The sequence below is a fragment of the Cylas formicarius genome, unplaced genomic scaffold (assembly GCF_029955315.1).
Source record: "Cylas formicarius isolate icCylForm1 unplaced genomic scaffold, icCylForm1.1 PGA_scaffold_2__14_contigs__length_35257938, whole genome shotgun sequence".
NCBI classification, from domain to species: Eukaryota; Metazoa; Arthropoda; class Insecta; order Coleoptera; family Brentidae; genus Cylas; species Cylas formicarius.
The window spans coordinates 15,881,992-15,897,439 of NW_026844319.1; the positions used below are offsets into that span (position 1 = coordinate 15,881,992).

At 35.1% G+C, this 15,448-nt stretch overlaps 1 protein-coding gene across 15 annotated transcripts in view; it reads left to right on the top strand.

Annotated features, from left to right (window-relative positions):
* Positions 1-15,448, top strand: part of LOC132698775 (disco-interacting protein 2) — a 236,299-nt gene that overhangs the window by 167,858 nt on the left and 52,993 nt on the right. For 13 of the 15 annotated variants that reach the window (XM_060665018.1, XM_060665020.1, XM_060665019.1 and 10 more), the window contains 2 exons: positions 9,753-9,827; positions 14,092-14,244. In XM_060665018.1, coding sequence (XP_060521001.1) covers positions 9,753-9,827; positions 14,092-14,244 — 228 coding nt within the window. The remainder of the gene's footprint in view (positions 1-9,752; positions 9,828-14,091; positions 14,245-15,448) is intronic. The other 2 variants (XM_060665030.1, XM_060665031.1) reach the window with 1 other exon arrangement.

Here is a 15,448-nt window from a genome sequence, read left to right on the forward strand (position 1 = left end):
CTAGGTAGTCGTCTTAATTCACTCTGCATGAAATAATCGCAAAAACTTTTGTCGAAGGCTCCTCTATATTTTATTCAAACGGTTTTCATCGATCCCTTAGGATAAACTGGGTCGGGAAAAGAAAACAGAACGGCTGCGTTTCATAAACTCGCTATAACTACAATAAAGGAGAGCGATTGTGATCGGTGAAGCAATCAAATTTTGCCTAGAGTGGTGTTTAGATCTCGTATAATAAGTGTTTGTACAAACTTCGTTGTCACAGAACAGCAATGTGATTCCCACACTACACACTTCCGGTTTTTGCGGAATTACGGTAGAAATGGCTTTTTAACAGGAAACTTGCCGTAAAGGAAATTTGTAGAGTTGTAGTACTCATCTAAAGGATTCAGTTTACATACAAACTTTGATCGTGATATTTGCAACTAAATTTGCACCTATTTTAGTGTTGGCCATAGAGGTCGGTAAACCTCGTGTAATAGTTTTCTGGCGATTAAAATACTTGAGAAGTATTGCCGAAAAGCTCAGAGGAAAATCTTGAGAATATGTTGATGAGACTTGGATTATTGAAAGTTATATAGAGTGTTCCGAAATTATATTAAATTTCTGTATAAATATGTATGTCAGAAAATACTCTCCGATATAGTTGTTGTATTTTGTGGAAACCGTCTTTCCTACTCCCGTACAGCAGCTCGCGTGAACAAAAAAACATCGTAAATATGAAACTGACAACAAAATGACAATCTTATTCTATTTCAAGGTCTACTTATCAATGTTTGGTGGATATATGAGATGGCATGTGAAACAATGCATTTTTGAAATTGACTTTCCTCGAAAACAAAACACAACTTTTCCGAATTTCTGAGAAAAAAGTCTAAAAGTCAAAGTTATTGAAGTTTTTGTTACCTGTACTTAGCGTTATGGAATTGAGCGGTAATTTTCTTTTGTCAATTGGCCAGTCAAATGACCGAAATAATTTTAAAAATACAATTAAATTTATATTTATTTATTTATATTGTGCGTTACAACGCCGTCGTGTCGTTCTGAGAACTAAATGGAAAGGATATTTTTCTTGGGATTCCCCGAATCGTTTACTATCACATTCTGGTATTTCTTGAAGAGGGTTATGGATAAATTGAACATCACAAACATATTATCATTAAATAATGATAGATAACATTCTACACTTGACCACTACAAATTGACCAGCCCCAATGCTACCTGTACCCCTCAAAGCTAGGGTTTGTTTTGGATATAGAATATTCTGTTGCAGTTTGGAGCACCAATTTCGGAACACCCTGTATAACAAGGATCTTTATGAAAATCTATTAGGTCGCCTGGTGACTATGTTGGAAAATAAAGGAAAACAAAAAGTAAGAAACTTGTTTTTATTGTCATCTCATGGACATTGTCAGCCCACGCTTGGAACAAATGTTATTGATTGTGAAAAGTAGTTTTCGCTGAGTGGATTTTTCGTTTATTTCCAAGTGTTGTTTTTATTTTATTTTATTGAATAAACACTATTGTTTGTATATTATTATACTGACTGTTAAATTAAATATTTGAAAATGAACGTCGGTTAACAAAGCGTGCATGACTCAGTTTTAAAGCTGAGCATTACATCAACGAGATTAGAACTTTTAATTTTACAAAGAAACTTCCATAGGCTACCGTAATAACTATTTCAAAAACTTTTGGATTCCTCCTGCGTCAGTTGTTGTTGAGTCGAACTTGCTAACGTTTCGCCAATCATCCTGTTGGCTTCTTCAGAGCTTTGCTATTTCACTACTTATATATTGTTTGAGGCGGGCGGAGCTAAACATCATTTTGGTTTTATCGAATAAAATTTTATGTCCGGTTTCGTGATTGTATTCGGCAACTGCTTATTTGCCTTAGGCTTAAGGCTTTTTCGTGTTCTTTGAGCCTAGTTGATATTTTTCGTCCTGTCTCTCCAATACATTCTTTGCCGCATATGCATGGAATGCTCCTGCTCCTGGCATCTCACATGGAATTTTGTCCTAGACGGATCGAAGATATTGAGAGAATTTTCGACAGATGGTAAATCTGGCTTTGACGTTATATTAGTTTAGAATTCTTCAATGGTCAGTGATATTTTGAATGTAAGGAAAGACAAGAGTGGCAAATGTGAGGTTGCTTTCAGGCCCATTGCTATTGAAAAGTTGTGGTGAAGGGTGTTTTGTTATGGAACGCTTAATATCTTTAATGTGGCTATGTATTAGAGAGAAGGTGTTTTAATTCGGTATTCAGTGGCTCGGGCTCTGATAGTTGTACGGCTCTGTAAACTAGACTGTTGATAACCGATGATTATTAGTTTCTAATTCAATAGTAAAATGTATGTTAAGGTATATAGAGTTTAAATGTCTAAGAAGATCTGCTAGGGATTTTTGACGATGAGGCCAAATAACGAAAGTTCATCGACTTAGCGTTTCCATAATTTTGGTTTTAGATGGAAGGTATCGGGAGTTTTTTTTCAAAGGCTTCCGTAAATATATTCGCGATGACTGGTGATAATGGAAAGTCCATAGCTGTTCCCGGCGTTTGTTCAAAAATTTGACAATTATAATTTTAATATATCTGAAATGATGTTACGAATTTCAGGAATAGGAACTTTAGTAAAGATGGATTCTACGTCGAAACTAACCAGAATATCTTATGGATCCAATGCAATGCTTTTTAATTGTTCAATGGAGTGAAGGGACTAATTTCATCTAAGTAAGTGTCTAGCGAATCAACTTCTGTGCAGCCGCCAGTTCGTTCGGCTTTCGTCGCTCGCATTAATAAATTAGGAAACGGTGCCGTCGAAATTCGGACGAATTCACGTCAAATACGGTCCAGTCCGGTTTCTGATAAATGATTTCGGTTGGATTCCGCGTACCTTAATAATTCATACCAACATGCGTTAATGCTAAACGTCGGGATAATCGTTCATTTTGCGAAGCAGGACGATGAAGCGTTAGGCTGGAATCGGGGAGGCATAAATTCTTTCTCGAAACGTCGCAGTGGCGTGCTGGGTTAATTCGTCGCGGGTGTAGTGCATTTTTCTAAACAACGGTCGTATTCAGCGCTTCCGATGTAGAGGTTGTGGTTTCTTATTTTTGTTTGGGTGTTGTTGATTTTGAGAATTAGATTTTTTCGAAGGTGTTTGTGTGTAGTGCTGCTGACTGAACAAGTGTTAATAAAGAGGAAACATCTTTGTACTAAAGGACCTACCACATCAGAAATCAGTAGAAACGGACGTTATGGACATTTTAATTCAAAACGAAATGACGGAGGATAATATAAATATAAATGCGGTTGGTCAAATGGCTTGGGAATTAACAGAACCAATTCGAATATTTGAGGATAATGAAGGTGGTAGGTATCCAATATCTAATATGAGAAGTATTACGAAATGATTAAAAACCGTTATGATGGGAACTTATTCTTAGAATATTTTCGAGGCCTGCATTTGTAATATTATTGTAGGAGATCTATTTTAGAATTTTTCGCATCTAGCATGTTTCGGAGCAGCGAGGCATGTGTAAATGGGTTGCTAGAAGAGGAGCTACCACACCTGGAAGTAGATATTGCAGATGCGATTGGAAATGAGAAAAGAAACCAAATAGCAAATATACTTTTATAACAAATAAAATATATTTTTGAATTATGGCTCTTTTTTTGTAATTTACATAATTAGTGTTCCTTTCCTCCTGAATTTTCTTACTTCTCTCAATGTCGTTTTGACCTTTTAATTTCTTATACTCAAGCTTCCTGAACATTTGTCAGCCTTGTTCGTAGATAAAACATTCCAATCTTTGAGCTCTTGGTCTTGGAACTCTTAAAATGAAAACATGTTATAAGCCTTTAATTTTTTTAATTATTCCAAAAAATGTTGAAATTTGTTTGCAAGTGGCTTTTTTTCCTTATAACAGGAGTTGCTGTCGACGTTATTAGGTTAGGGAGGTTAACTGTTTTGTCCTCCCCATGTTTTCATCAAACTGGTGATAATATTCCCAGTAAATTCTACCCCTCCCAGTTTTCCGTATATTGTCTTTGATGCCTGTGTAGTTTTTTTTCAGTTTTCTCCATTTCCTATCCAATATTTCTTCCGCTCAGTGAAAATGCATTCCGCAAATAACTTAAAATTGCAAATCTATTTCATGTGAGTGTAATTTGCGTTTAAAAAAGATTACCGTTTCTTTGAAAAAACACATACCTCGATGGGATCTGCGAAAACTCTAAGGGTTTTCGAGAAAATTTTCCTGTTGGGACCCTAAAAATTTTTTTATTGAAAAATTCTAATAATATAAATAACAACAAATAAAATATTTTGATTTTGCTGGAAATTTATACTCACCATCACTGTCCAATACATCTTAATCAAATTCACCACTTTCAAAACCAAATTCTGTCAATGCAGATCGCTTCGCTACCGCACCTAACATAAGATAATGCCGCTACTAAAACCCACGTGTTGGGTTTGTAGCGCATGTGTCACTGAACGTTTTCTCTTCGGTTTTGTAAGCTCAACTGTTCAACACGTTCGCAATCGCAGTCCATTCTGTTTTAAGGGTAGGACCATAGAGATTCACGCCATTCACGTTCTATGTAATGTCATATGATGTTCCCGTCTAAAGAAATAAAAGTTTATTTCGAAGTGTCTATTCTAATTATTTAAAAGTATGTTGTTGTTCTATGGTGTTCTGTTTTAAGTTTAGGACCATAGAGATTCGCTCCATTCACGTTCTATATAATGTCATAAAATGTCTAAAGAAATAAAGGTTTATTTCGAATTGTCTATTCTAATTATTTAAAATTATTCTTAATACATTATATCGGGCAATAAGGGTTCCTTTCTGCGCCTTCGATAACTGTCCAAGTAGTACGCATAACACAAACAATGCGAGTCACAAACATAACGGTCACTTTTCGATATCATATGGAAGGTGGAAGACTGAAATACTGATGTTTTTGATTTGGATATTGTCCAAAATTTTGTAGTATATTTAAATCTATAAATTCGTCAGTCCACTGCAAAGGCAATAAAAAGTTTAATCTAGAAGAGGTTTAAAAAGACCTTCAATGTCCTTTATTCAAGTATTAGAGAAAATCTCAGTTTTCAATGACTTACGTAGTTCTACGAAAAGTTTTACAGAATGACTGCGTTAAGTAGGGGCCTTGGGTAACTGATAATATAAAACTATTACAAAAACTAAGAAACAAAACATAAAAAAAAGAAATAAAGAATTCGTTATAATTACTATAAACTTATTAGGAACTACAAAACGAAGGCAGTTCGGAAAGAAAAAAATAGATATTTGCAAAGAAATTTTGAAAATGTGAACCTAAAGAACTTAATATTATAGAATGCAAGCAAAGAGAGAGAGAGAGAGATTTCAAAAGCTGCTTTTAGATTTTACATGAATAAGGTAAGGTTAAGTTAAATACTGTGTGTTTTTCTAAATTTATAAGAAAAAAGTCTAAAAGTCAACCCACCAGAATGTTATTGCAGTTTTTGATACTTGTGTTACACTCCTGACCAAAACTTGACTTTTAAAGCATGCGAAACTTACTAAAAAGCAAAAATTTCAAAATATTCTCTCAACCTCTTCCGGAAATATTGATATAAAACCATTCATTCCTTTTAGGGCATGGGGCGCCACAGAGGGGTCGGGGGTGTTTTGCGACATATGTTTATATGGATAACTAGGGTTTGTCCCACTAATTTCGGGACACCTTGCTTATTATTCTATAAGGTAACACATTGATTCATGTTAACACATTGTTAAAATTCAGAAAATGGAGCTGTAGTTATTGGTGGCACGCTACTGAATTCCTTTCATTCAAACACTCCAAAATCCGACGATACGGGCGATTTTTTTCGGGATCATTTCGAAATTAAATTCGATACATTCTACTTGATACGCGGACGTCGAGAACATATATCGATAGTAGAAAAGTATCATCGATTACGACCCTCGGTCTTGTGTGTGCTTTGACTCTTCTTTCGACAGCGATTGAACAGTCGGCGGGATTATTTTCGATGTACAACACCCCAGTAAATTACGATATTGAATATCGCCGCGCGAAACGACATCGCGATAAATTAAGGGATATGGGGGAGAAATTCCGCATCGAGCACAATCAATTCTCATAAACGTCTCGCGCAGATTATTGTTGTTACACCGGGGCTACATTACGGTGCCCGGTTTGTACCTCCCGCCCCCACATGAAACAACCACGCATATTCCTAATAATTAAAATGCAATGGTGGTTACGTCGACATTCTCCGGGAAAGCGTATATGTAGCCCCCGTAGATGAAATAAAGTTCAAACTCCTCACGCATTTCTCGAGGCATATCGAAATAGAATTATTTTTATTTCCATCGACATTACGATGTATAGAAAAAAGTCAAAGAAACGAGGAGAATAACAATAACGATAATATACACCACGTAACTAATAAGATATAAAAGCAGACGAACAACATTTTATTTAAACAAACGATACTTTAGACAAATTAGAACAGCCGTTTATTAGAAACCTTAGTTTGATTTTAAAACTCTTAGGCGTCTCTTGGTTTTTTATTTCAGTAGGCAAAAGGTTCAGAACTTTTATTCTCATTGGGTCAGGGGACTTCTGTCCACAGTCTAGACTATTAAGAGGATTGCGTCCGCTATATTACGGCAGCATAGAGCATATGACCCGAAAGCTCGTCGAAGAGTATAAGAAATATGGATTGGAGGTGAACAAATCAAAAATGGAGTACACGTGTATGTTAGCGATGTGTATCAAAACCTCTTTTTGGAGACGAACAGATCATCATCGTGCTCGTGCTCAACTTATAAATATCTGAAAAAATACATGTACAGGGTGGTCCGTTTAAAAGGGACCTATACCTTATCTCGAAACCTACAGGGGTTACAAAAAAAATTAAATACAAAAGTTGTTTCTATTAAAATGACCTTTTTTTCATTTTCCTAATCGTCATTCTTTGATATACAGGGTGGTAAAACAAAGTTAAATTTTTTTAAATATAACACCCTACATTTTATTGCATTTTTGGATAGTCCTTTCAACGGCATTTCGAACTTTTTAACGATCATCTTCAGAATTCAGGTTATGTTTAAACCATCATTGCTGGATTGGTTATTAACTTTTTAAAGTTTGTTCCATCTATTATTTTTACAAAAATAATGCTTTTCTTTAGGCAATAATCAAATTTAAAATATTTTCTTACAATACGCGGTGTTGTCACATTTCGCAAAATGATACTTTTCTCATATTTCTTAAATGAGACCTTCTGTATATTATTGGATTTTCGAATAACCACAACAATTTCATACCAGTAGAAACACTACAACAAGCAGATTTTAACTTAACACACGAATTTTGATTTTGATGAATCAATATTTACAACGTTTGCCGTGTTATTTAAAAAAAAATACTCATTATTGAAATTCAGAAAATAAAAAATGTGTTTTTAAAGCAAGGGCGAAGAACTGTGAAAGTATGGTGCGCAATCTGGAGGTCTAGAATTTTAGGACCCCTATTTTACCAACACAATTTAGCATCCGTACGGTATTTAAACTTATTAATGAACGAAATTCGCTCCTGAAATGAAAATTTCAGAGAGTGGATTTGCCAAATCGGAACCATCTCCTGGCCAGTGAGAAGTCCAGATTTGACTCCGATGGACTTTTTTTTATGGGGCACATAGAAAGATATGGTTTACAAAGATAAGCCGTCAACAGTTTTGGAAGTGAAGTATCTGAATGAATCGAATTACATCTCAAATTCCATATACAATTTAGAAATACTACTTGTATTCTTCAAAACGGCGGATATATTGAAAAAATTATTTAATTAATTATACTTGTAATATGCATTAGTAGTGTTAATTTTTTGTAATCATTTCACGTAAAAATTTAAATGTAGAAATAGAATTGGCGGCATTGTGCAAAGCTTAATATTCTGTTTTTAATATGACTTCTTAACAATGCCCCAAAAACGGTTGTGAACAAGTTGATAAGGAACTAATTCCTAGTTTCATATCTTAATCATTTAAATCTTATACCCAGTTTTTAATTTTATCTGTCAATTAAGCCAAAACGGTAAGTCAGAGACACGTACTATGTTATATAATTGAAATTGCTATTATAGTGACTATTCGAAAATCCAATAATATACAGGATGTCTCATTTAATACAATAGAAAAAGTATCATTTTGCGAAGATAATATTTTAAATTTAATCTTTGCCTAAAGAAAAGCATTATTTTTTAAAAAATAGATGGAAAAAAGTTTAAAAAATCAAAAAGCAATCCACTATGATGGTTTAAACATAACCCGAATTCTGAAGATCATCGCTAATAAGTTCGAAACGGTGCATACTCATATATATCGTTAAATTTGTCTTTGAAAGGACTATCCAAAAATGCAATCAAATGTAGGATGTTATATTTAAAAAATATAACTTTGTTTTACCTCCCTGTATATAAAAAAGTCACCATTAGGAAAATAAAAAAAATAAAGGTCATTTTAATAGAAACACCTTTTGTATTTAATCTTTTTTTGTTACCTCCATAGGTTTCGAGATAAGCCCCTCTTAAACGGGCCGCCCTGTACAACATTAAATCCAACAACGACAAGAATTCCCAAGGCAGGCAAAAAATTACAAGACGAAACAAACAGCTAATTTATAACACTATCATAAAAAGCATTTTTACATGTAAGCTGAAAGAAAGACCCATGAGAATGCTGGTGGCAACAGAGTTCTGGAGAAGAACGGCAGGGAAACAATGCAAAATCAACAACAAAAAACTAGGGTGGTACAAAGAATAAAGAATAGAGAGCGGCCAGGGAAGGGGTTGGAATGACGACATTAACAGGGAGATCACTGGCGATTGGGAATCGGAAGACGTCGAAAAAATGTGAATAATAAGTTCTAGAATAAAAAACCAGCGAATGAGATCTACATGATTCTTTTTTCTACGAAGAAAGACCACCAGAAGCAAACATCTCAGGAGACATGCTATTGCTTGCTTTATTGTTAAAATTTGTCTTAAATTTCGTAAAGGAAAACAGGATGAGCTGATTTTTGAAAATACATTGGTATTGGTATTGGCCCTCGCGGGCGTCCAAGCACTTAGGCCACCAGATGGGCCCGTTGTGCCCCCAGACGTCCAGAATGCCGCCCCTCCTATAGAAGGTCAGCAATTCCTTTAGCCCAATACCGTGCACTGAGTCCAGATCGATCAGGGCCGTTCCGAAGACTCCCAATCTTGCCCAGGTCAAAGCAGGGCACTCGGTGAGCAGATGATACTCCCCTCCATGCACCACCTGCACTCCGGGTCGTCTCCAATGCCTAGCAAGCAAAGATGCCTCCTAAGCCTGAAGATACATTGTCACAGCGGTTTTTCCAATTTAGAATGTAGAAGTTCATTGTTTTGTTGGGTGTTTTGAAAAGTTTATCAAGATTTGTATTTATTTTTGCTTTCAGATGTTTACAGAGAAGACGTTACTGCCATCGTCTGCGAAATTCACAGCCACGCAATCATTTCTTTAAGTGATGTTTCATTTCTCGTGCAACCTAATAACCATCTAAGATTGACGTAAAAACGACCACTGATAGACATGTTTTGAGTCCTGAACATGTCGGTTTATATCAAAAATAATAAACCGAGTATTTCAAAGATACATTTCTTCTTCACGAAAAAAAATCTCATTTTAGTAATTGGAGTTTTTTTTGTTGCAGGCGACATAACTCAGAAGGGATACGAAAAGAAACGGACAAGGCTGCTGTCTCCTTATGTACCGAAACAAAATTCCAGTAAGTTTATCCCAGTCCGGGAGGGAATTGTCAAAGTATTAGAATTAATGTTTCGACGGGAAATTTGTTTGATAGCCCGAAACGGTCGCATTAAGCCAAACCGCAATTTATATGTAGGGTTACTTTTTTTTCCTCGTTTCTTTTATCGAATGTTAAGTACGCCGATGTCTTTGTCTTTCTATTCGGTGGTGGGAAAAAGGGGTCACTGCTTATGTACGAAAGAATTTGAAACTAAAAAGGCCGCCTTAAATATTAGCTTTTAAAAGCTAGCTTCTTATGTAAACAGCAACTCAATTTCATACGGTACCTTACGTGCAAACTATTCCGAACCTGTTCTTTGTAGCTTAGAGACATTGGGCGATATTGTAAACGCTACATATTGCACCTCCAAGTGTCAACAGAACTTACATCTCACCCAGAGAAGATGTTGTCCTCTTAATTTTGTAGCCGAAAAAAATGAGGATGGTAGGGGAGAAAATTTGCCTAGAAGTGATGCAATTGTTTCTCAAAATTTGCAGTTGAATGTTAGTGGAAAAAATTCCGTAATTTTAAAGTAAGCTATGTAAACATATAATCAAATTATAAAAAAAACTCCTTTCAATATATGCCTTAGATGAAATATTGTGTTGTGTGCCAGTTTAAATTATGTTATTACGAGAAAGATGTAGGTCTTAAATCCGATCAAGTTGAAATAGTTTGACAAGATGCGTTGATTCATATTACCTACGAGTACTGGAACATCCGGAACAGACAGAAATATTAATAAGGGACGGGTGGGATCAAGAACGAGTATTGGATGTCGAAGTAATACGGATGATTATTCTTCCACAACTTAGAAGACGAGGAGTGTTCGGATTTTATAAGTGACGATGACAGTTTTTAATTTTTTTATCTATAACATTAAACAGTTTTTTTCGTTATCAGTTTTTAGTATTCTTGTCATGTCATGTACAGTTTTTAATTAACCGGATTAAATACCAAATAATCAATATAATTTAGTTAACACCTACTGTAACATAATTTTTGTAAAAATAATGTTACGTGGCTGTCACAAAACTATGTACAATAATTGACTCTTTGGCCTATTGAACTTTGTTAATATTGTCTTTTAATGTAAAATCAAAGGTATAGGTTATTAGAGATAATTATTAATTTTGTGATTTTGTGATAGTGCTATATTGTTGTCGCCTATGAAATTGTAAGTAATTCGGTTTACTGTCTAACCAGAATTTAAATATTTCGATTTTGAGTGATGATAGTTTAGGTTACAAATTATTTCAAAACAAAAAAGACAGGAATAGCCACGAACAAGGATAGTATAAGTAAAAACGTCAAAAAAATAAACTTTGATCTTGAAAGTTTGAGTTCATAGAAACAGCCAATCCAATTGGTTTATATAATTTAACAACAAACAAAGTTGCTATGTCAGTTTGCACGTAAGGACCGCCTTAAGTATCAGTGGAGAATAATTGGGTTTTACAGTTGCTGTTCTCGTTAATGAACGCCAAATGCGCTTACGCTTGTTCTAACTTGAATGTTGTATGCGAGTGCGCATACGTGGCATATTTATCGGGTAAATATTTGAGTTAGTTAATGAAGGCGGTGGCGTCATTGAGCCAAGTTGAATTGGCAGCATGAAAACTAGAGGCGGAACGATTGAGTGTGAACTTTTATTTCTTTTCAGCGTCCAAATTAACCCCCCCACTTACTCCAATAATTACCTACTCGTAACTTCTTGCGTTGGTGCAAACGTTTTCAGTTTTCTTTGGGTGGATATTGTAGGAATTTATGAAGAATTCATTATGTATTCTGTGAAAAAATGACGTAATGTCAGAATAAAAATAATAAATAATAATATAAATATAGTCATAAAATAATAATAAATCTTTTTTTCTTGAGGCCAGAAACTCATCACGGCGAAAGGAGGTATACAATATGTCTCTCATAATTTCCTTTTATGCAAATTTTAGTTACATAAAAACATTATACTCTAACACCACAGGCTTATTTGCGTAACCATCTCCATCAGAAATAATTATCTTATATGTTTTCTAAATATAAAACTCAAAGATTTTTCAGTTAGTTTATTTTTTTGGTTAACAATTCTGACGTAGAACTTTTTATATTTATTACCTTTGCATTTATTGGCAACACCACTGGAAGTGATGGTCTGTGGTTTTTGTTTTTTCTTGCGAAAATGTCTTCGATTAGAGTCTATTTCTTGTATAACTGTAAATTCCATTCAAAATATCGAACATCTCGAAAGTAATTGTAGTAAAAACTTGGGGCCAAGAGAAAATTTTCAATCGTACTTTTTTGGAACATAATCTCATATTACTAAAGGTACAAATGGACGGATAGAAGGATGAATTCGGGTTTTTTTTTTGTTAAATGGTTTTGGCTTATCTCTTAAGGGGGAGGTGATGGCCGGTGTTCGAAAATACATGACAATGACCAGATTGGGTGAATGCATTTTGTCAAACTTGCAGTATTGAAAGGGCTCATTTTGATCTATCAACGCTGCCCTGAGCAGATTGATTTAGATTGCTTGTTTCGCCGCTAGATGATCACTATAAATAAAATTTATTTTTTCAAAAAAATTGTACAAAATATTAAATAAGGGTTTAACATGCTAATGAAAACCGTATTCCAATATCTTTTTCCTAACCCATAAAATCAGTAAAACAAATTAAAAAAAAATGTTGCAATCTTTGGGAATATTTTAAGGTTACCTACTACCAGGCAAAAGCTATTCTACCATTATTAACAATTAATATTCGTGAAATATATATAAATTTTCTGTTAAAACGCCAACATTAAATTTAAATTCCCAATAACAATAAAATACAATATATTGCAATAATGAAAAACATTAACCGAATAACATCTAACAAAAAGTACTGTTTTTACAAATAAAGCCACCAAAAATAAATAGTTGTTTAATCATAATAAGATTGACACTTAAACACCGCCATCATCGTTAGTCATAATTTTGTCACCCTAAGTTTTTACGACAATTATTGTTGGAGATAGAACTGAGTGATCTTAATTGCCCCCCACCTCCCGCTAGAGATACTCGTTGCTGTAAAGGGATGCGCTCGACATTTAAAAAATAATTGCGGCTCCAATCTAAGTATCAAAAAACACGCTTTATCTAAATAATTAAAGATTGATATTCTAACGGTGCTCACCAGTCAGAAAGTGTCGACTAGTTCCGATCATGGCGCCAAATTTAAACTGAATCGAGAACGATTGTAATCGTTTAGTTTGCTTTATTTTTGATGAATAAAGACAAACTTAAATTTTAATTTTAAATTTCCTCATCAGACATGCTAAAGCTCCTCTCGTTGCAAGTTTTTTTCTCTCTAATTTATCATTGTGAATTTTTGGTGAATCTTCAATTATCCTTTGGTTCGAAACTACTTCAGTTAATTTTTGAGCAATTATCTCAACATACAAACATACTAAAAAAAATATTAAATAAAGGAAATAAATTTACTTTTCCATTTCCATATTAAAGGCTTAACAGCCTAAATAAGTCGCTTTTGATACTCGATCAACAAAAATCAAATGGATTCTGGACTCGCGCGAAAAGAAAAATTTCGGTTTTGAAAGAACCCGATTCGATTCAGCTGAGGATATCGTGATGCCTTGACGCATTTGAACTCAATTGCTGTAGCAACTGGTCTTAGTGCTATGACTCTAGATTGACTTTGTTATCATTTCCAGTTAGTTAAATTAATTAATGATTCATGCAAAGCAGTTGGAGTGACTTTTATATTTTCTGGCGGAGAAGCGCCTACTTTAATTTTACCCCTTTCTTATTCTGTTGGAAAAGTAATTTGTATCGGGACTAACTAACAGCCGTAACTAGCCGAATGAATTTATGTGCTTTATATTGAACCGTGCAAAAAGTATACTCCTTGCCTCCCTGTTATGACCCTGTAGCAGAAAAACTTTGTCGTCTTAAGGCTCGTCTTTTTCTTAAAATTCTATTTTTTTGTAAGCTTCTCAGAATTCGACACCCGGAAACCTTTTTTGTTCAACAAATCATAAAAGTGATCCAAGGTTTTAAGGTTAAAGCTCTTTTTATCGATCGATATACGCGAGCCCAAGTCACTGCCTCTATCATACGACAAGGTAATAGCAATCGAGCCGTTTTGATTGAGTGGATTGCTCTACAGACTGATGATACTGCCTTGTGGTTGGCTCGGCAATGCTAGAAAATTAACGTATACTCTACGTGTACGTACCTTTTTTGTAGCCGCTGGTGGTGACGGCGAGATCGGCGGCAGTAACGGCCACGGTGGCGGCAGCAGTGTTAGCGGTGGAGGCGGCAGGCAACATCACCATCAACAGCACACGCGTAGGCGTACGCAACGCAGGGTCACGCACAACGAGAAGCGCTACCACTCAGGTAGACCGCCTCTCGGCGTTGTCAGCTGAGCCGAGGACTTCGGCGTTGTGCCCTTAAAAGTCAAAAATAAATTACTATAAAACTAGAGGATGAGGAGAACGCGATATATTCATTCCCGATATTGGCAGCCTGTAACGAATTGAAACGAAACTAACCGAAAGTTTTGGCGGATAGACCCTGTTATGTCAAGATTGTTTTGAAGGTTATGCCCGTGGTTATGATTTGATATTTTTTGATACCTATAATTTTATTTCGGCTTTTGACTCTTTTGACTGTAATTCCTTGTATTGTTGCGGTTTCTGGCGTTTTCGTTTTATTTGCGTTTGATTTATTGAAAATGGATAGCGTTAAATGCTCTCACTGTGATCAAACCTTTAGTGCTCGTTTTAATTTGAGAAAACATGCAAAAAAGTTTCATCCAGGTAAGAAAAGTCAAAGCTAAAATAATTGTCTTTAAGCACAGTAATCAATTTTTAGATTCAGTTGAGAGTTAGGCCCAAGAAAACAATATAAACATTAGAGTAAACAGTGTAATAAGAATTTTAATATACTGAAAGACTTTGCATACCATTCAAAAACATATCATCCATCTTCAGTCAACACTTTGCCAAGTAGTTCTATACCACACTAAATATAAAGCCCCTATCAAATTGCTCTTCCCAGTATAATAGGCGGCAACCAAATCTATCAAGGAATATATTTTTCATATTTCGCCAATTGCATAATATTGATGTTTGGATGTTACATTTCACGGCCTCGACGGGAATGCATATATCGCGTTCTCCCCATCCGCTAGTTACTATAAAGCGCAACACCGAAGTCTGACCAGCTCGCGAAGATGTCGTTGCTGCCTGCCTTGGGTTGAGTTTCGTAGCGCTTTGAACAGCTTGTATGTGGTTAATCGTGCACGTTTCGTCTATTTGTTGTGTACTTTTTTTTACGTTTATCACGCTATATTTATAGTGAAGAACACGTGACGACAAAGCGATTTGCACCGGTCTTGAATTAAGGCCTTCAACGAAATAACTCCCCTAATACGTTTGACAACATTAGATACATATATATTTTATTAGTACTGCACATACATAAGTATTTTCATATGTCAACAGGACAAAGCGAAGGTACTGAATCTTCTTCTTAGTTGGTTAATAGCGGTGCCAAACGTTGCAGTTCCATCCCTGTTCACTCCCTGATATTTTTCAAC